General features: G+C 47.0%; 1 protein-coding gene across 1 annotated transcript in view; it reads left to right on the forward strand.

The window, feature by feature from the left end:
- Window positions 1–12211: 12211 nt before the first annotated feature.
- Window positions 12212–21671, forward strand: part of osp (myosin phosphatase Rho interacting protein outspread) — a 108444-nt gene continuing 98984 nt past the window's right edge. The window contains exon 1 of the mRNA XM_070524104.1: window positions 12212–13355. Within this exon, the coding sequence (XP_070380205.1) occupies window positions 13221–13355 (135 nt within the window). The 5' untranslated portion in view covers window positions 12212–13220. The remainder of the gene's footprint in view (window positions 13356–21671) is intronic.

Raw genomic sequence — 21671 nt, forward strand, 5'->3', positions numbered from 1 at the left:
TACATTCCGTATGAAAAAGAGGTCAGGCGTGGTATCCCTAGAGCAACAGTTGCCGACCCTGGCCGGAAAAGCAGGATCTGTTATAAGGGTGCGGTTATTGTGGCTTGCCATAGGTCAACACCCTTGCGCTAGCTTGTGGGTACCCTCATGCTTGATTCGGAGCGTTGAAGTGTCCAGCCACCAGGAGTGGGAATGTTTTGGCCACTAGCAAGTGGCCTTGTTGATGATTGCCGCGAATATTTGCCTAAGGTCTTTGGGTTTACTGTATATGTTAAGTATAAATATATTGGTCTGGGGATGAGTTCAACGAGCGAGTGTTCAACCTTATTGGATTCAAGATTGAGGTCGTGGTCTATGAACGTACATTTGTTGGTGACTAACGTGCTGATGCCCCTTTTCCCATCACCATACTGGGTCTGTGATTTATAGCCCGGTAGGGCGACCGCATCTGTGAGTATTATTATTCGTTTATTCGGTATTATTCCGTTTGTCCAACGACGTAATCGGAGCTGTTGCAGAAACGTGCCGCTCCAGATTATCGCATCTGACCCCTAGTGTTCTGACCGCCTCCGCAAGTTTGTGGATTTCAACTTGAACTTTTTCGAAGGATTCGTCCATTTTTTTTTCGAGGGATTCGTCAGTTCCCAGTTTCTGCCACAGGGGCCTGAGTGGGTTCAACTGTCTCTCGCTTGCTAGCCTTTTTGAGTTCTGCAATTTCTGCTTTAAGCTGCTCCATTGCACGTTTTAACGAAGCGTTTTCTCTTTTCAACTGTGCTATCCTATTATGCTCTCGCGATTGACCCTCCGTTGCCTTTTTCGGCGATTCATTGACTCGGTCAGCCATGTGGTACCATGATCAGCAGGCTCCTGGATCTGAACTCCTGGTCCTCCTGGAACGAGAGTGGCCTCTGCAGCGGAAGTGGGTCCTGGAGGCTCTGCGGCGCCTGGAGGAGGAGCATCGTGTGGAGCATCCCCCACAAGGGGCACGGTCCTGGCAGCCGCCATCCTCGCCGCCAGAGTCTTGGGATCGGCTCCTGGATCTGGGTTAACTGCTGAGGGCCGGCTTGAGAGGGGTTGGCGACCGAGTTGGCTGGCTGGATTGTTCGCGGTGGCGCCGTTCTCTTACCCGTTGTCTAACTACAAACAGAATTTGAAACCTTTGCTTGCAGGTTCTGTCAGCCGTAGGATGAGGGCCTCCGCGGTGGGTGCACTTCGGTGTACATTCGTGTCTATCATGGCCAGGACTAGATAATCTCTTAAATTAAGTCATGACAGTAAGGGAAGCCCTCCAGAATCTAAATGGCAGGTCGACCCCTGGTCTCGATGGCATTCCCAACCGGGCCCTCAGAAACCTGGACGACGGCTCCATATAATGGTTGACAGAAGCGATCAATGGATGTAATCTGCCGCGCCACAGCCGCGGCAGATTGCATTTTTGGCGGTTGGGCAAACGGCGTCTCTGTGACCGAGCCTTCCACATGCATAGAAAACGTCAGTTTGTCTGCGATGCAGTAAGCATTCGACAAACTGTGATTGCATTTTACGAAGTCTGGGACTTTGAGTCCTTCAAACTATATGACTACCGCGCTTGTGTTCTTGATTCTTCTCACCTCGAGGGCGTTTGGACACTTGAGTTGAATGAGGAGGTGTTTGAAGTCATCTCGCTCGATGGTTGGATCAATTTCGCGAATAACTCCCTTGCATATGAGTTTTCGGGGGCTGCGAAATATGCACTAACTTCGAAACTTGCTTGTCCAATAAATATCGCTTTCACATCGGCGTAGACCGTGGCGTTACGCTTTGATGGTGTGCTTGCCACCAATATGTTTTGCACCACGTTCGGACATATGATATCCTCTGCTGTATCCGCCTACGTAAGCCTATAGCGGCGGTATTGAGGGCCTAGGCAACTCGGAGGTGGCCCATCTTCCTGATGTCCACGGGGACGGATAATGTCTCTAACGTGTTCTTTAGGTAGTCGAGGCAGTGGTTAGCCGTTTCTTAACATTTGCCGGAGCCTGGCTTTTATTCACGCCACGTGGCGTGTCGGCGGCTCGTCCACCCCTCTTGAGCGGTTCCTCGCTGATGGGTTTTCGCTTGTATAATGCCGTCATCCATCCAGCCTTTTCACGGACTTCACCGGGAGATATCCTCACCCTCAACGGTGATTTGCATAGACGTAAACATGCGTGCGGAGCCACGCAGGGCTCGCCCGCCGAGCCTCTGCCGCGGAGTGGTCGCGCAGAAAAAGTCCTCTAAAGATTGGGAAAATGTCCACCCACCATTGAAAACTTGGTATCAGCGTTCGCATTTGCTGGCCAAATGCGAAAACGTACTTTGGAATCCCTGACGTCACGCTGACGTAGCGGCGCTGGGGTTTCGGCGCGAAATTCAAATACTGATACTTGGACCTTCCTTTTCTCATCTAATAATCAAACTATTTTGTGGAAATGACTGCCTGCAGGGTTTTCAAACAATGCATCATTAGTCTAAACTGGTTTATTGTTTCGCTTTAGTGTCCCTTTATAGGGCTAAGGGCAGTTCAGCAATGGTTTCTAGGGCACCGCCACTGGGCGGAAGCGTGGTTGGTATCAAATATGAATCATAGAATAACCAGCGATGTAGCCTGCATATCAAAGCTGGAGGGGTCTCGTATGCCCTCCAGGCGTTCTGGGAACAATTGTTCATGGACAGTGTAGTGCGTCAAAAGCAAGAGCACTCAGTGGTGCAAGTAGAAATATTTGAAATGTGTCTCTTATGTCGTGAAACACTTCTGATTGAGCCTGCAAGTTTCGAAAATATGCGGAAAGTGATTTGGTACGACAAGTATCGGAAATTAGATGGCTGGGTGTTTTCTAGCTGTTGGCGCCAGTGCGTAATCTTGTAGCGGCTTCCCTACTTCAATCGTTTTGTACAATGTCTTGCATCAGGCATGTCTTTGAAGGGCGCGGACTGGTCATTTCCAGGACATGAAATGTTTAATAATATTTGGGGTTTTACGTGCCAAAACCACTTTCTGATTATGAGGCACGCCGTAGTGGAGGACTCCGGAAATTTTGACCACCTGGGGTTCTTTAACGTGCGCCTAAATCTAAGCACACGGGTGTTTTCGCATTTCGCCCCCATCGAAATGCGGCCGCCGTGGCCGGGATTCGATCCCGCGACCTCGTGCTCAGCAGCCCAACACCATAGCCACTGAGCAACCACGGCGGGTCATGAAATGTTTGATGTTTTCACTGCCGTCGCTGCGGAGAGTTCTCCCACGCAGTCTGCATTCTGCGAACTTGGCAGAAACTCCCTGAAAGAAACGAACATTCTTTATTGGTTCGGCAGCTCTGCGCTTTCGGCGATTCTGGAGGTGCAACCAATGCAGCGAAAATGTATTCTCAGCGGGCAGAATCGATTTGCGCCTGCGGGAAGTATGACCACGGCATTGGTAAGAGCTCGTCGCCGTATACGCCGGCTTCGTTGTTATCCCACCAAATTACCGCTCTTTATGTACATATACCTTAGAGTTTTGTTCTCTTGAACGCCCAGAAGGCCCGTTTGGACGTTATTACACTTCTGCCCGTTCGAGCTAGCGAACGTACGGTGGTATGGAGCAATTTGGACTGTTCGTACGACTCGCTTTCTTTTTCCCCCGACTGTGTACCCCCACTCTCTTGATGGCGTTCGCAGAACGATTTCCTCAGAAGCCCCAAGGTATCTAACTACGTAGGCCTACCTCAGCAGCCTACATTTTCAATTTAGTCCAAGTCAATCTGTCAGTGCATAAATCAATCAATCAATATACCATTCAAATAATCAAAACACACGGTTGTTGCATCGTTTATATCTGCCTCCATACACCGCGGAATTCAGAGATGTTTATCGCACGATAATGGCGTGCAACTATAAAGGACGCATGCGGCATGCACGACTCGGTGCTCCCTACAGATAAAGACGCAGCCGCTGTGCAGTGGTCACGGGGCTGCATTTCGCACGCCAGGAGCCACTACGGCCTACCATTACCGCGCAACGTGTCAAAGGAACGTATTAAGAAATTATTATAATGTCCGTGCGACCTGTCGACTGCCTGTTCTTTCCCGCTTCGCGCGCTTCGGCCGAGAGCCCTGTCACCAAAGCGCACCTATATATTTCCCAGACGCGACAGAAGCACTGTCCTCTTGAGGCTACGGGAAAGCGCGGGCTCTAACTGGTTCCTAACGATCCGGCCTGCATGACAGATTACCCAGCGCCTTGCACTTCGTCGCCCGTGAATGCTCGTCGCCACAGTACCGTGCAGCAGACGTAGAAACTGCGAGGCAGGCATGGGCGGCCATATCTAGAGCGCAGCAGGAAATAGTGCTAGAGTTCTTCGCCACTTTTACGACGAACTTCTTATGCGGCGCTAATTGAAATAGGTGAAATTGTTTCAGCATGCATGCTCGGGTTTTGTTGTTGTTGATATAAACATATGAGTCCGCCTTTCTTTCTTTTTCGTGATTTTACGCTGCAAGTTTGCTCAGTCGTCTGCTTTGGCCCTGGAGGGCAGGCTTTGGCCCTGGACAACTCTCGCCTTCTCTCAATTACACATCAGTGTTTCTACGACCCAATGTACAGCATACTGGACGCTACGACGGAAACAGAGGCAGAAAGTGAAGTGCCCGTGAAAGTCGTTGCTTTCGCCCAATTAGGCGCACTAACTCAGTCGTATATTCGCCAAAGAAAACGCCGATGCGAGACTTTATTTTTTCTTTTGTTTCGTAGAAGTCAGGGAAAAAAAGTACACAAGACTTAGCAAGCAGAATTGTGCAGCGTCGTCGTCTGCAGCTTCGTTTGCAAACGGCGCACTATTCTAGACGAAAAAAAAAAATCGTCTGACTTCAGGCCTTTTTCTTAGTCATTTTCTCCTTTTTTTTTCTTTTTTTCTCCTTAACATTTGTCCACAAGCAGACGATGATGTACACTCGGCGAACGAACATTGGCCTGACGATGCACATTAGTGTCGTCTGTTCGCTGTTCACTGCAACAGACGACGTATACATTCTGCGTACGGCCATGGTTAACTAACTATACACACAAACTATGCCGTAACGATGAGTGGTATTGGTGCATGCGGCAAGTTGGAGCGCTTGCTATAGGCTTTGTGGTTCGCCGATGCAAGTTCTCAGCCTCCATACCACTGCATGGTTCTTACCTGAGAAAGAGTTAGATACCTTCGGGCTTCTGAGGAAATCGTTCTGCGAATGCCATTAGGAAAGTGGGGGTACAGTCGGGGGAAAAAAAAGCGAGTCGCCCCAACAGTCCAAATTGCTCCATACCACCGTACGTTCGCTAGCTATAGAACGGGCAGAAGTGTAATAACGTCCAAGCGGGCCGTCTGGGCGCTCAACAGAACGAAACTCAAAGGTGTATATATATATCGCCTATACGCGCGCGGTCCCGAAAAGTGCGGAACTGAGCGAGCGGTGTTCAGTCAAGCGAGTCGCGGTACGCATATACTTGCCTGACTCGATCGCTTTTCCTTCTTCTGAAGAAACGGAGCGCGTGAAAAGAAAATACTCAGTTTCGATGTGTCCTCTCAACGCTAACTTCTAACGCGTTTGTTGCTTTTTTATTTAATTCGTTATTTTTAGTCGTCGATGCGGAAGCGATGCCTTTGTAGTATACGTGAGCGACGTCGGGGTGAAAAGCAGTCGAAAGTGGCTGTCGACTTTTTTTTTTCTCTCGTTCTTTTTCTTTTCTTCTTTTTGTTCCGCCCCCCTTTTGGTGAGCCTGCAGCTATTCTCGAAAGGTGACATGAAATAAAGCAGCGGAGCGGTATATACTTTGTTGCGAAGCTCGATAAAGAAATCGCACAGATGCAACGCACGTGTAGGGATCTGTGTGAAGGCGAAGCTATACGGATGCACGGTTAATTAAATACTATAAATTTATGTAATTCCCAGCAATGCGCTTTGCAGCGCAGCGAGCACTTACCATGCCTTCCAAAACACGGAGACCCTCACCACGTGAAGTACGCTACTGCGGATTGCACCATAGCAATCTCAGGGGATCAGCCTTGTTCTCAAGCTTCATTGTCAGTCTTCTCCAAGTTTTTCCCCATATATTTGCACCGGTAAAACGCACTGATTGTACACCTTTCTTTTCAATGGCGATGGTAAGCTTCCAGTCATGATCTGACAATGTCTGCCGTAAGCGCTCAAACCATTTTTATTTTTCTGTGACTTTCGTTCTCATGGTGAGGGTTCCCTGTGGTTAGTTGACCTAGGTAAACGGACTCTGTCGCAGACTCTAGAGGCTGATTGGCGATCCTGAACTCTTGTTCCCTTGCCCGGCTAGTGATCATTATCTTTGTTTTTCTTCACATTAATCTTCAACCCAACTCTTACACTCTCTCTGTTAAGTTCCCCAATCATTTGTTGTAACTCGTCCCCAGTCTTGCTGAACAGGACAATGTCATCTGCAAACCGAAGTTTGCTGAGATATTTGCCGTTGATCCTTACTCCGAAGCTGTCCCAGTTTAATATCTTGAATACTTCTTCAAGCACTTAGTGAATAGCATTGGAGAGATTGTGTCTCCTTGTCTGACCCCTTTCTTTGTGGGTATCTTCCTGCTGTGGAGAATTATTATTGTGGTGAATTAGGGTAGCTGAGGAATATTTGTAGATATTTTCCAAGATATTTAAGTAAGCCTCCTGCACTTCTTGATTACGTAATGCTTCTATGACATCTGGTATCTCTACTGAATCAAATGCCTTTTCGTAATGTATGAAAGTCATATAGAAATGCTGATTGTCCTCTGCATATTTCTCGATTACCTGATTGATTACATGGATGGGATTAATTGTACAGTATCCCTTCCTGAAGCCAGCCTGTTCCCTTGATTGACTGAAGTCAAGTGTTGCCCTTATTCTATTAGAAATTACTTGGTGAATATTTTATACAATGCTGAAGTAAGCTAATGGGCGTACAATTTGTCCGTTCTTTAACGTATCTCTTATTAAGGATTAGTATAACGCTGCCATTCTTCCAGTTATCTGGGACCCTTGAATTCGTGAGACATTTCGCATAAAGGTCCGCAAGCTTTTCAAGCGTGATGTCTCCTCCATCTTTGATTAAACCAACTGTTATTACATCTTCACTTGCCTCCTTTCCTTGTTTCATGTCTTCTAAGGCCCTTCTAACTTCATCGCAAGTTATAGAAGGAGCCTCTGTAACCTGTTCATTCCCACTTTCAATGTAGGCATCCTGGCTGCTCTGGGTATTGTACAGGTGAGCATAAAATTCTCCCGCTGCTTTTACTATATCTTCGAAATTGTTGATGATGATATTATAGTCAATATCACTATAGATAAAATCTGATAGGTGCATGGGCCATCAGAAAATTTGGTATAGGGCGTTAGTACTGTTTCTCAAAGAATCAGGAATGTGTAAAGGTTACTGGGTTTTATTATGGTTACTTCGATAACGACGTTGTACCTGTAGAATTATTCATTCTATCGCACAGATTTCACGTATTTGTGTTTCCGCAATCGCTTTTGTTATCGTGTGCCCCGCGGCTACTGTGCGTGTGTTTGTCTGCGCTGTGTTTTCGACCAATGAGGAAAGTCACCTATTTCTAATTCAGCATGAACATTAGATTTTTTTTAACTGCGCAGTAACCTTGCCGGACGTTCAATAAAGTTGTATCCATCCTTTCATCCATCAAAAACATTTGTTCTTGTCTATGTATGAGACCTCCCTAACTGGTGTCCTAACTTTATGCATCGTTTATTTCAAAGTTTTTTTGGAGCACATCAATGAATTAAGAGAAGAGGAGTTTCCGGCGCCCCCTGGGCCCTAACATGGTCTCGAATATAGTTAAGAAAAAATACAGCTCAAATAATTTTTTCTCTTTATGGTTTTTTATTCACCCTTTGAAGGTGGCTCAGGTCGAGGCAGGCCTCCTTTAAGTCTATCCCACTTTATGTACCTTTGAAGAACACCGGGAGCTCAGGATTTAGCCTGGTGCCCCTCAATACGGCATTTGTGTTCTGAGGAATAAATTCCGATAGTTTTCTAATATAACGATATTTTTTTCCATAAACCAAATGGCACGCGTTGGTTCTATAGCCAAACGTTGTAGTACAGTGAAACTGCGATGGGTCAGCTGACGACACTAAGCGAAGGTGGGCTATCAATATATTCACATGACTAATTACGAGGTAAACATGAGTGAAACTAGTTTGTTTTTTGATCGTGTTACTGCGCGCTGGAGTCTGCGCCTATGAATCTGTCTTATATTTCGGAGAAAAGCGTTTAGGAAGCTGACTGTGAGGCAAATCATTGTGCGAAAAGTGACCCTACAAACAATTACAGCTGTACTGGTTCTTTCCAAAATCTAAATGAAGTGTCTATGCCCTGTATACACAATGTCGCGAACATAAAAGATAGGATTAGATATATTACCCGCCGCGGTGGCTTAGTGGCTGCGGTGTTGCGCTGCTAAGCACGAGGTCGCGGGATGGAATCCCGGCCACGGCGGGCGCATTCCGGTGGGGGCGAAATGCGAACACGCCCGCATACTTAGATTTAGGCGCACGTTAAAAAAACCCCAGGTGGTCCAAATTTCTGGAGCCCCTCACTACGGCGTGCCTCATGATCAGATTGTGTTTTTGGCAAAGTAAAACCCCATATATTAATTTTTTTAGGTTTAGATATAAAATTTGACATGCATTGGTGGCAGGAGCCGCGTAGTGAGCAAAGAACTGGAGCTGGCTTGCAGATAACTGGCCATGGTAGTTCATGCTCAACACGCCAGGACATGTCTTACCAGAAAAATAATAAGGATAAAGTACCGTGGAAGAACAAGACATGGACGTATAATAGTTTGGGACCATGCCTTCGAGTTCATTATAACTAAATACATAAAAGAGCTCACCCTTGTTGTGCGTTCCCAAACTAGGGAAACACGGTGAACATACAATCGACCTGTTGACCGAACGGGTAAGACAGTCGCTTTGTTTCAAATTCAGCATTCGTCATGGCTGTCTAGAGCGGTATAGCCTGTTGCAGCACAGAAAAAGGAAGCGTAATATCACTGCAATCTCTATAGATTCGAGGTACTGTACGCAAGGAAAAACTTTGCAGGTTCGTGTGGTCCTCCCTGCTATTTAGCACTATCTCCCAAACTCTAAATCTGTCCTGTATTGTGAGAGTGACAAATTTATGGGGTCGAACGTCCCAAAGCAACGCTCAGGCTATCAGAGACGACGCAGTGAAGTGTTTACGGAATAACTGTCGCCGCTTGGGACTCTCGGGGTCTCCTGTTTAAGCACAGATAGTTTGCACTGACGTCATCGCTGCCGCCATCTTTAGGTACTAGCACGTCGCGAAGGGGTACAATCAAGAAACGTGACAGCCTGACGGCACGATTGGCACGTCTTACGTCGAACGACAAAGCGATAACAGCGATAAACCGGTGGAAAACAGTCAACGCCAATAAGCAAAACAAGGTGCGCGTGATAATACAGTGCACTGACGTCATCGTGGCCGCCATGTTTGGGTACTAGAACAGTGAGAGCGGCGTCCGTCACGTCACATGAAAACTATCTATTTGGGAACGGAGAAACACTTTTCTTTCTCGGCAATCCATGCACTCCAGGTTTGTTGCATTTAAAAAGAAAAAAAGAGTTACATTCTAGTGACTGTAGCAAACAGAATTTTCATTTAAAGCGTCAATTTTTTAAAATAAACATGGTTGAAAATCGCAAGATTTCAAAAAATGAGCCATGATGTTTACGACTTAGTGACTCAGCAATGAAAAATTATGCACCGATTCTGTAAACTGCAAGCAACACTTGATCTAAAGTGGACATAAATGATGCATTATACATTTCTCTTAAACATATGCCATTAATAGATGTGAGTAAGACTTCTGTAATACCCTCGTAAATGCTTAACAAATTTACGTAAGCTGTAAATTAACATATAAGCTTACTTTGCTTTATATACTCTAACAGAAGCAGTTAAGAGGACTGCGTAATCTGGTTTTGGTCTAAACTTGCGCATTTGTAAACTCCATCCTTCTATATGTTTTGAACATACCAACTCTTGGCTATATTTCTGAAGAAACACCAGGCTTGAAATCGCCATTGCCCTGCATACAGCAACGAGAAATTAACTTTGTCTCAGGCAACAAATTTCTTTCAATTTGGTTCAGGGGTTATTTCGTAAAAGCTGGAGACCGACACCGATGCCGCCTATTCAAATACCCGTAATACGCAGAAATTCCTTTGTGGGGCAACTTCTGGACCAATTTTAATGACATTTAAACATCTAAAGATTTAAATGACATTATTTAATGACCCTAGGAAACAAAAGTTCAATTTAGGGCCTGCAATTCTTTTGTGGAAATTGCCAGAAATTGGTGCGTTAAAAAACGAACACCCACCCAGATCGATCTGCATTCAAGATTTCCATCTGCAACAATGTACCACAACTGTGCCACTTCTCTCTGTAGCGCCGCAGTGGCCTTGAGTATTTCAGATAAAAATAAATAAATAAAAGTTTATAAATCCCTGACTATATAATTTGCAATATATATATATATATATATATATATATATATATATGACGAGGATTTTGCAGAAGTCATATTCACAAATCAGTAATATATTTCCCAGTGGTGTATAATATATCAAATTCGCCTGCTATGGACGTACTGTGAGGTGCAGTTTGCAGATTGTTGTATCAGTTTTTTATCACTGAGTTAAAGAGTCGTTAACTTAATGGTTTCATTCTCTCAAATTTAGCAGCTTTGAATATTTTTATATAAAACATTCACGGTCTGAATCGATAATCCGCTTCGAACAGTCACTATAGATGTTAACTAACCTCCTCGAATTTACTTAACAAGGCTCCCGTGAGGAATCTGAAACGTCTAATAATTTTCACTAAATTTCTTTCTTGGTCAATGTTCCCTTATTTAGTCATGCTTCTTTCCGGCAGGACGGGCCTCCGTCACACCTTGGATTTCAGCTTACAGAACTGTGATATCTGATTTCGGCGCAAGGTTACGGATTTGTTGACTTTGTGCTTCTATATTTTTCTCAAGCTTACCAATTTTCGCCAATTTTTGCGAAAAATTCCAAGACAAAAATGAAAATCCACCTCCAAAACTCACTACAATTTCACGTCCTCTCTCAAATGCAGCAAACTTCATTCATATTGGCCCAGGGGTTCTTTCATAAAAACGCCCCTGCGTTTTACATGTATTTGAATACAATTTTCGACAATTCTTGCGAAAAATTCCAAGTCCAAAATGAAAATCCGCCTCCAAAACTCACTATAATTTCACGTCCTCTCTCAAATGCAACCAACATCATTCATATTGGTCCAGGGGTTCTTTCATAAGAACGGCTCTGCGTCTTACATGTATTTGAATAGGCAGCATCGGAGCTGGCCCTGAGCTAAAGCTTCCTCTGAAGTACACGAGTTTTTGTGCATTTCGACCCTACCGAAATACTGCCACCGCGCGCGGGAATCAAACCCGAAAGCACAGTCACTGTGACGTTGACGGTTACCGCAAGGCTTGTCAGTCGAATAAGTGCAGAATAAACAAATAAGTTCAATTTCCGTGACTGCAGACGTTGAGACTGAAACTCAGAATACCATGAAGCAATTAATTTTGCACATTCTGAACTAATATAATGTTTATAGGTCTGAGTATTAGTTTCGGGAAAAAAAATGGCACGTTATATGAGCTCGTTAACGAAGGGAATCGGAGAAAGATTTAGGTGTTTATAATTTTAAGTTATATAGAATGAATGTCATCTAGGGTTATGCTGGACTGCGTGTTAGTTAAGTACGTATTAACCAGTAAAAATGGGAGCGTAACTTGGGGAGCACGTGACACAAACGTCGTGTGGAGCAGACGACACACACTCGTAACTTGGGATACAGAACCGAAACTGAAACTCTTCCTAAACTCATCTTAAGTTATATGATATTTATATAGATTTATTTTACATATTAGCAAATATTGTAAGGAGTTATTGAAGTATATATTATTATTACAATTGTTACATATTGCATGGCATTTAAGATGGTAAAATAATGTGAAAACAAGATTGACGTCTCATTACATTTTGGCGCTGCAATCGCTTGCGATGTTCTTTGTTTTGCGCGTTTGTAGCTAGATGGATAGCAGTCGAGCGCGCTCTTCCCCTCCTCAGCCACCGGGCCGACCGCCTCTCTAGTTTCCTCCTTCCCAGCATTCCAAGCGTAGCCCCACTCTTCCTCAACAGCGTCGACATTTTTTCGTGTTTGGGGCGGCTCACTTTTTGCTTCTCGTCCCGTTTTTTTCTTGTGTTTCGTTGCGCACTTGTGCGTGTCTCTCTCCCCTCTTCTATGCCATTCGCGTTTCATGCTCGAGGCGGCAGCAGCAGTGGGGGCAAGCTAGCAGCAGCGGCCGTAGCGGTACAACCTCTCCACAGTGGGAAGTGGCCCGATTTTTCGGACGGCCGCGTTTATTTCGGAGAGTCTGCGTAAAGAAAAAGAAGAAGAGAAGCGCGGCCCGCCGGCTCAGAAGTCAGTGAGAAAGAAGAAGAAGAAACGAGAACTCAACGGCAGCAGCAGCAGACTACACGACTGTGCCCGCGAGCAGCCCAAAAAGGTTTCGAGCCAAACGCCGTCGGCGCGCTTGTGCGCTCCGCCTGGAGGTTCCATGTTTTCGCGCTCTCGGCTGTGAATATTCTCAATGTGTGTGGTGCGTGGTTGTTGATGGGTGCGCGCGTGGCATCTGCTGCTCTGCTGTGATCCCGTCGCAACATCTTCGCGCCGGCGTGCGACCAAGACGTTGGCGACGTGAGAAAACAACGCAGAGACGGTGGCTGTGGTGCGTGTGACTAGGCTAGTGCGGTTGTGCTTCTCCCCGGCGAAGGAGATCGTCGTCGACTACGGCGCGGAGGATCGGTCGTCTGCCTGCCTTCGGTTGCTTCAGGCAAAGTTAGCATGATTGCCGCAGCGGGCCGGCAGCAGCAGCGCCCTGCAATCTGACGGGACGGTGTCCCATGCTTTCCGTGTGCGGTGCGAATGCTTTGCGTGTCGCGTCGACGACTTCGTGCAGCTAGAGGCGGCGACGACGCTTGCCAGTGCCAGTCCAGATATGCGAGTTGCGGCGGGCACCTAGCACTGCTCGCTACTAGCAGGCGCTTTTTCCCGCCGTGGCTAGCAGGAGGGCCCTGCCGGCAGCGATGAATACCTCCTCGCTCAAGTCTTCGACGACCGAGTGCCGCAAGTTTGCGCCCAACATATTCAACAAGTCCAAGTGTCAAAACTGCTTCCGAACCAAGGATGCCCACTCGGCGGAGGCGCTGGAAAGCAACCGGGTGAGGCTTCGGTCTTTTTTTTTTTTTTCTCTCACGGTAATTTCCTTACGCGATTTGCGTCTGTTTCGTGTTTGCTTACGCCAAGTGTTGATGTTCGGGAGAGAAAAAAAAAAGTGTTGTGAGGGAGAGAGCGTCTCACTTCAGCGTTGTGGACGATAGCCGACCGACTGCCCTATACACCAGCTTTGGGCAGCGTTGCAAGCAGCCTTCGCGATCCGCTGCGTTCCGATGTTACCGCCTGCGGCTATGTGGGGGGGACTTCTTTTTCGTGTGTTTTATTTTTCCTCGTCTGCGGCCGCCCGCCGCTGCCGCTGCTCGATCCGCGGTTCTTTTTTCCTCGTAGCAGCAGAGGCTCTCTGCTACGGTGACCCCACTCCTCTACACGCCGCCTGCCTTTCGAAATTTTCTCATCGTGTGTTCGAAACTTGGCCGATCACGAACTCCAGCCAGTTTCCGAACCGCGGTGACTTGGGACGCGGCGCGCGGAGAGTTTTAACTAGTTGCTCAAACTTTTCGAAAGTGAAACAAGGATTGTTTTTATTTTTTGCTTCGCGAGACCTCTCCCTCCCTGCCGCCTCCTTCGATTGGAGAGCTTCCCGAGCAACAGGTGTATCCATTAGGCCTAGCGTAGCCGCTGCAAGCAATGCTGGGAAAAGCGATGAGCTCGGTCGGCCTCGCTTGCATCGGCGGCGCGGGCTGCTTCGCATACCTCGACCGCATTTCTCAGGCGATCAACTGTGAACGTGCGTATGTGTGTGAGCGCGCGCAGGGATGCGTGGGGTTTAAAGAGCGTACGACGCACGCAACTTCGTCCTGTACTTTTTTTTGCTCGGTGACAGCCGTCGAAGGTTGACGCGAATTGACGAGGGGGTGGGGAAGTGGGAAGATTCTTCGTGGCAGTGAAACAGGTGAAACTGCGGCGCGCCCGATTCTCCCTGCGAGTAGTAGCAGACGACAAAACAGAAACAGCCCAGTAATGGTAGCCAATGCTTAAGTTTGGGAAAATTCGATCTCCGAGTCGTACAAGAACATGCAGCCCGCGTTGATGACTGAGCATTAAACATGCAAACTGATGGAAGTTTGGCCATCCGTTCCGTTTTCGTACTTCGTACGAGGGAAGTCGAGTGTTCGTGCAGGGAACAAAAAAAAAAAAGAATGAAAAAGCGCATATGAACTCGGGCGGGAGTGCAATACGTCTGCACCGACTGACATTGTGGTTGACAGTTTCACCCTTGCGTGTCACACTGATCGAGCGTTGAATAAAGCCCCCCTTGAGTCGAACTCGCGTTGTCTTTCGTTTACGCGGCTGTAGAAGGTCGTCGCTCGATTTGTCTAAGCAGACGCGTAAAAGTATACGCGTACTGTGTTACAAAGGGCAAAGCCAGCTGACAGGCAACCACGTCTGCTTTTCTGTTTGCAAACATCGCGGGAGCACACGGCGGGTCCACGCACATACGCGCGCGTATTCGATGCATCAGATATGCATCAAGGTCCTGCACGACCGCGCGGGCGACCTACTCTTCGGGGACGCCGGTGTCGCCAAGCCGTGCCGTGTTCCCAATTTCGTTTAATGTCGCACCGCGCAGGATATGCCGATTAATGTTCTGTGTTTTTTTCTTCGTCTTCCTCGACCCGATGCGTGTGTAATTGCATGGGCGTAATTGCTAGCGCAAAAGCCACATCAGTGAAACACAGTTCGACGTCTGGAGATCCATTATGTGCGCCCGCCGCGTTTGTGCATCTGTTGCAGGCGCGCACTTTTCGATAGCCAAGTTTGTCTTGGGCTATTCGGGTCGAAGTATAATCGAAGTGCCATTATTTCAAACCTTTGGTGCTGGTCGACTGCTAATGGGTAGCTGTTGCTTTAGTCTTGCATGGTATGTAGCTCGAGGTGTTGTGGCAGAGCTGGTATTGTGTCTGTGCAGCTTGTCTTTTATGCGGTAATGTTAATTTTGTTACGCCTTCTAGCTGTCAAGGTTTCTCTACATGCGATTTGCTTCGGTGGTCAACGCTGCCATGTTGAGCAGTTGCTTCGCACGTCATGTTTACGTTGCAGCCAGGCTGTTACACTATGTCACTGGCACTAGTCAAACAGACCATTAGAGCTAAATATCTTTGAAGTGCTACTTACGTGTGTTGCTTTTCTATGTAAATTTTCTGCTGTAAACGCAAATTCAGGCACTGTGAAGTAGGGGCACACTGACTTTGCTTGTTCGTTTTCATGCCAACTAGTGATTAGTTAAGTATGGTTAAGATGAACAGAAAATTGTTCTGTATGCTGCTTTTGATGTTAGAAGTAGGGATTCAACTCCGGCCATACATGTAAACACTTGCAAAACAGGTTGTGTTCAATTTGTTTCTATTCGTATAATAAATTATGCAGATGTTACGAGCCACCACTGGGGTTCAATGGCAATGACATTCATTTGCCAAGCACGCGGTAAAGGGTTCGGTTACCAGACGTGGCGGCCATATTTCCACAGAGGACAACATGCAGGAGCACTTATTTTTTTCCCGGTTCGAAAAAACGCTTTTGTGCTTGGAGTTAGGTTGCATGTTAAGGAACATCGGGCAGTCAAAATTAATCTGGAGCCCCCCACTACGGCATCTCTCATGGCCCCAGCTTTGCTTTGGGTTGTTAAACTCTATCATTCAATTAAATATTATGTGAGACTATGTGTCATGTTGATCTTATTCATTTTCATTTTGCATACAAGTACAGGGCCTCGAAATACTCCTCAAAACGGCTCCGAATGGTAAAATAAGCGCCCACAGTGGGAAACCTTCTTTAGCTATATTGGATGATTCTTATGAACAAATTTAACATATACATACTGTTTCACACTGTTGATGCCAGTTAGTTGTTCAAGTAAGGAGCTTTCTTATTGCCAGTTTTTGCAGGCCTAGCTGTACATTTGAGAAAACTGTGTGCCTTTCTTGTACGGTTAGAAATCTTTAGCAAGGTCGATTTTAGCTGCAGTGATCCTTATAATAGAATATATCACAAGCAATCTCCACAATGGTGCAGCGTCTTGTTGATAAAATGAGTTATACGGGCAAGACAACTGTGCCTACTTTCCTCTTGGGCTTGTTAATCCTTGCTTGTGTCGAGATGACTCGCAAGAGGTACTCTAATGGCTATCTGCAATTTGTTGAAGCACAAGGCGAGAGAGAACACCAGCTTTTCCCACCAGCTTTTCGCATTGAGAACTTGTGTTTATCCTTAATGAGTCTGCACTCTTGAAGAGTTGTCATCCGTTTTCACCATGCAAGTTCACTTATTGACACATCATATCCTTGTTCGTTTCTGTTCAGAGTTGAAATCAAATTCCCTGCACATCAGAATAAGCAAAGGGCATGTAAAATTTATTGACGCTTCTGGCAATCTTCAAGTGTGATCAGCGCTCGAGTTAATGATGCACTTGTCTCTCAAAAAGTGCTGCAATGACAGTGCAGACTGCTACCTTGATCCTCTCCTGATTCCCAGATATAAATCTAGTAGACATCAGCATCAGAAGAAAGCAAAAGAGTGTGCATTTATTGGGAAAGTATTCAGATCATCCTTAGATATAGTCCGAAGGCAGCTTATCAGCGAAACTCTTGTTGACCTGTTTTTTGGAAATCTTTCCTTTCGGAACTCGAGGATGTGGCAAGTGCACTTATTTGTAAATAATAAAGCACTTTGCTGCATGTATGCACTCAGGTGCAACCAGCTCCAGATCCGGTGTTGTCACCCAGCTGCCTGCAGAGTAGAGATGTACAGCTTTCGTATACTGCTGTCATTTCAGAAACGACACCACACTAAAGCACATGAAACAATAAACCGTCGACAGATTTTATAGACATACTGTACAAAGAGCACTGCTGTGAAGTAGTTCACAGGATCCGGAGCGAATGAGTAAAGAGGAGCGTGTGACCGCGTAATCAGTTGGGCCTGCTGCACAAGCTTGTGATAAGATACCTGCTCTATCAAGGAGGTTATATGCATGTGTAGCATAAATGGGGCAGTGGTGATAACGTGCGAGTGCTTGCGTCCTGTTGAGAATGGGATGTGCAATCTGCAATTGTTGGTTTAATCGTGACGGCGGCTGACAACGCAGAAATTGCCACTTGTCCAGCTCCTCCTATTTGGTGTGCTCATTGAGCGAGGGATCGATTGCATGCGGCCATGGTTTGGCTGTCGTACACCAAAGTGAATAGGGAGGTTTGGTCATATGCTCTGCAACTGTGTGTTACTTATTGCTTGCTCCTGTTCTAGTCTTTTCCTTGCCTGTGGTACAGGCAAACAGGCAGAATTATGATCTCATTTAGAAGCAAACAATTTATTCAGCTAATTGGTTACACAGGCTGTTTACTGTCATGACAGCACACATTTATTAAAGTACACTCACTAAAGTTTATGTTGTGAATTTTATTGTGTTTTTATTCTATATTTGCACTTCAATAGCAGCAATAAGTAACTTGAGTTAGGTATATAAGTGAGTATCAATCTTTTATCTAGAATGTAGGTCCAATCTTCCAGAATAGGTATGTGTGACTGGGTAGGTGCTCGAATGGACAAGTAGAGCAAGAGGCAAGAACTGAAGATTCAGCAACAGAAGCAGCCAGTTGGGAAGAAACAAGTGAGGACAACAAAATGGGACCAGAGCATGCATTGGGTGATAAGCATGGAGCTACAGTGAAGAGATGAGGTAAAGACAGATAGGTGCCACTGCTTCTAAGGCTGTCATTGTCATTACAGCAACCATCAAAGAAAGCTTAGCTTTATCACTGCTGCCCAAATGTGTGTGGGATCCACTGATTATTTTCAGTTTTGATATCAAAAATGTATGTTCTGGCGAGCTTTTCAGATCACATCCACTCGTATTTCAAATCTAAATTTTATATGAAGGGTGCCATATATCTCCACTATCTGAAACTAGGCTTTTTACGGGAAGCACACTTTCGTTGCAGTTGGCCCCTGCATTCGTTTTGAACTAATTGGATCTGACCTGTGTGGCAGCTCAATGAATGTCGATTAACAAGTTCAGAAGGGAAAATTTTTCATACATAGTGACAGCTCTTGTAACACAAGGGAATGGAAACTCCCATGTACATTGTGGCAGTACCTTCATCGTCCAGCGCAGCAGAGTAGCTTCAATGCCCTTAATTGTGGGCCATATACTTTTACATGTTACATAGCAGATAGGGAGATAATATGAAGAGGTGAACATGGTAATAACATTATCTGCCTGCACATTACAGAAATAGGAAGCCTGTTCAATAGGAAGCCTGTTCAGTGCAGTGATACAGCGATTGTGGTGAAAGAGTCAGTGTTCTTGTTTATTTTGTTGCAGCAGTCAGGCAAGTCTATTAAATTATTACAAGAGAACAGTAAGGGCAACACTCTTCTCATCGTTGCGCTGCGGAAAATCAGCAGCAGAAGAGTCAGTGCAGCATCAAAGTAGCAACTGAAGGAAAGCAAGGGAGCAAACACAACTGTGTTAAATAAAATGCTGATCTTCTGTAGTCTTCCCAGTCAGAGCACACTTACGCAAGGCACTATAAGTTACTCGAACAAGAAAATTCTTCCAAGCATTGCATCTCGCGCAATTAGCACTTGGGCCAACCTCTACAATACAGAAATCGAGCTTAATATTCACAAAATAGTTTGTTCCGTAGTTAAAACTCTTCTCAGAGCAGGTGCCAGCCAATCGTAATGTTGGACACGTGTATTAGCGACGGTTACCAGTCAATTTCACACAGCCCGTACGGACGAAGAGTTCAGTGAACTGGGCCCCTGCTTACACATTCACTTCCGCCATTGTTGCGATTGGAGTCGCTGCGGACAGCAAATCAGGTCACGTGTCAGTTCGAAGCGATTACGCATGCGCGCAGACTTCGAAGGATGGCTGTGCGCAGGCGCAGCAACTCGTCTCGGCGCTATCTGCGGCCGCCAGGCGGCGGTGGCGGCGCTCCACCTGGCATCGAGTCAATTCGAAGTGCGCGACAGCCGCTTTAACTGCCGACGTCGTCGGGTTCCCATGGTCGCCCGCCCGCGTGCCGTTGGCAGTAATCGGCCGACTCATTTCTGTCTCGGTCGCATAAACGAGTTCGCGGGAAAGTTCACACGCACGCTTCGCAGGGTGCCCCCCCCCCCCCCCCCCCCCCCGAATCGTCGTCAGCACACTGGGACCTTTGGACGCTGCGAATGCACGCACGCGTGGTGGCTGGCAGCTACTAGGCTGTTGAATATTCGTCTTGCTGCGCGGTCGCGCTGCCTGCCGTTTTGTTTGTGGGTTGCCGCCCTTCCCATTAGGCACTCTGTGGCGAATGCTATGTTTAGCCAATTCATTCGTGCTTCTTAGCATTTCTCCACCTCTTCTCTAGCCCGCCTGTCATGTCGTCGCCTCGTTTATGAGACGAGGCGACGACATGCGTGGACTAGAGGGGTTAGACGGCGCGCTAATGCAACCGCGCATCCGGTGGGGCAGCCTCCTATAGTTCACTGCCGACTCGCTTGTTGTATTGCGGAATCGAGCCTGGCTGACTGACTGCGCGAGACGGATACGGCCTGGTTAATTGTGGCCGCGATGTCTGAGAAGCGGGCGTCGTAGAAACAGTACGTTACGTGCTTGGCCAACGAGAAGTAGTGGTGAACGAGCGGAGTACAAACTCGGTGCAAGCGATCTTGCGCGTGACAGCGACGCGATCGAGATGGCTGGCGCGTCCGCTTGTCGCCTAGAAGCTGCACCCCGTGGGAGCTACAACTTCGAGCGACGTCTCCGCGCTGTTGCCGGTATGAGGGCAGCAATATACGCGTCGAATCTAGCGTGACGCGTGCTTTATTAATTTAGGTTGATGTGTTTTACTGTAGAAAGCAGCATATAATATTTCTGAAGGTCTTGCAGTAGGTTCTTATCCATGCACGTATGAAAATTCAATCGTTTTCTGGCTCCCTGCGACAGTCGGTAGTACTTGAGTGATGTACGCCCAGTTCCGGCTTCGCGATATTGGCCGTAGTCGCTCGCGGCACTTCCGGGCGACGAGCGACGAATTCTATAATTTCGAGAACCGAGCGATCTGTTCAAGCGACGGCCCGTTTCGTCGCTCGAAGCCGTCGCCGTAGCGCGCGAAATCGCTCTCACGGGGTTTAGCCTTCGGAAGCTGTCGTCTCTGTCACGAAATCGCGTAACTGAGTGCATGGCTTCAGAGATCTGGCGGTGGCGCCGCCGGATCTCGGAGGCCATGCACTCGGTGAAGCGACTTCCTACGTTTGTTCGATTCAGAAAAGGTGGACGGCACCACAAACGAAAGAGGTGCAGTTGGTGCCAGTAATGACGTGCCGGGCTGCACCCACTGGCTGCGAGGTTCAAGGGTGCAGGTCCTTTCCTTGCACATCCCGTGCAATCGAGCACGGCGGCGCAGGGTGTGCGCTGCACCTCTGGGAATCGAAGGCACCACGGTGCACTGCGCCATGAATAGGTGCAGAACCGGTGCAGGGAAACTTGGCTGAATCGAATAAACCTATAATTTCTTTGTAGAAGGGTTCGTTGTAGAGGCGCTCTAATGTATCGCGTTTGGATAGCTGATCAGTAAATATACATGATGCACCAATGGAAAATGGAACTCGGCAGTTCTCTTTTAAGCCGGCGATTCTTGTTCCTGTGCTGTAAAAAAAATAAATAAACAGTACTCCGTCAGGTCTATGGCATCAACAAGGGAATGACCAATAACAAAGAGTCAGTGAGTGAGCACTGACACGTTTGTGAGAATCGCAGTCTTTCTGCACGGGCTAAAGGTGTTGCCTTTCACATTGTCGCCAGACTGCACGCGAGGAGGTCGCAGCAGCTCCTGCTCCTGTTGGGTCGCCCCACTGACAAGTATGTCGATGCAAGAGACAATTGCATTGTGCCAGAGGGCTTGCGCGGCGGCAACGGAAGACCTACGAGGAAGCATCACGCAGTTAATTACGTATACAGAGGGGAAAAAAAGAAAGACTGGTTTAAGTGGGAACAATTTGAACGCGCAGCTGCTGCAGACGTATCGCAGTTGTCTGCGAATGCCAGCTGTCTGTCTCTGTCGCAACCGAACTATAGTTCCCTCAATCGCCGTTGGTAAAAGTTTCTGCTCCAAGTGCCCTGCTGCGACTGCGATAGCTAGCGCGTTATTACACCACAATAATAATGAATACTCTTCCTGTTCCGCGTAGTATCAGTGGCAGAAAGTATTCGCAAAGCAGAGTATCAACACTTGCGCTAGTTTCGCAGTGTTGGAGGTGTTGGAGGAGTTTCGCAGTGTTGGAGGTTGTTCCTTCCTCAGTGCAACGCATTCACG

This window comes from Dermacentor albipictus, chromosome 8, assembly GCF_038994185.2.
Source record: "Dermacentor albipictus isolate Rhodes 1998 colony chromosome 8, USDA_Dalb.pri_finalv2, whole genome shotgun sequence".
Taxonomy (NCBI): Eukaryota; Metazoa; Arthropoda; class Arachnida; order Ixodida; family Ixodidae; genus Dermacentor; species Dermacentor albipictus.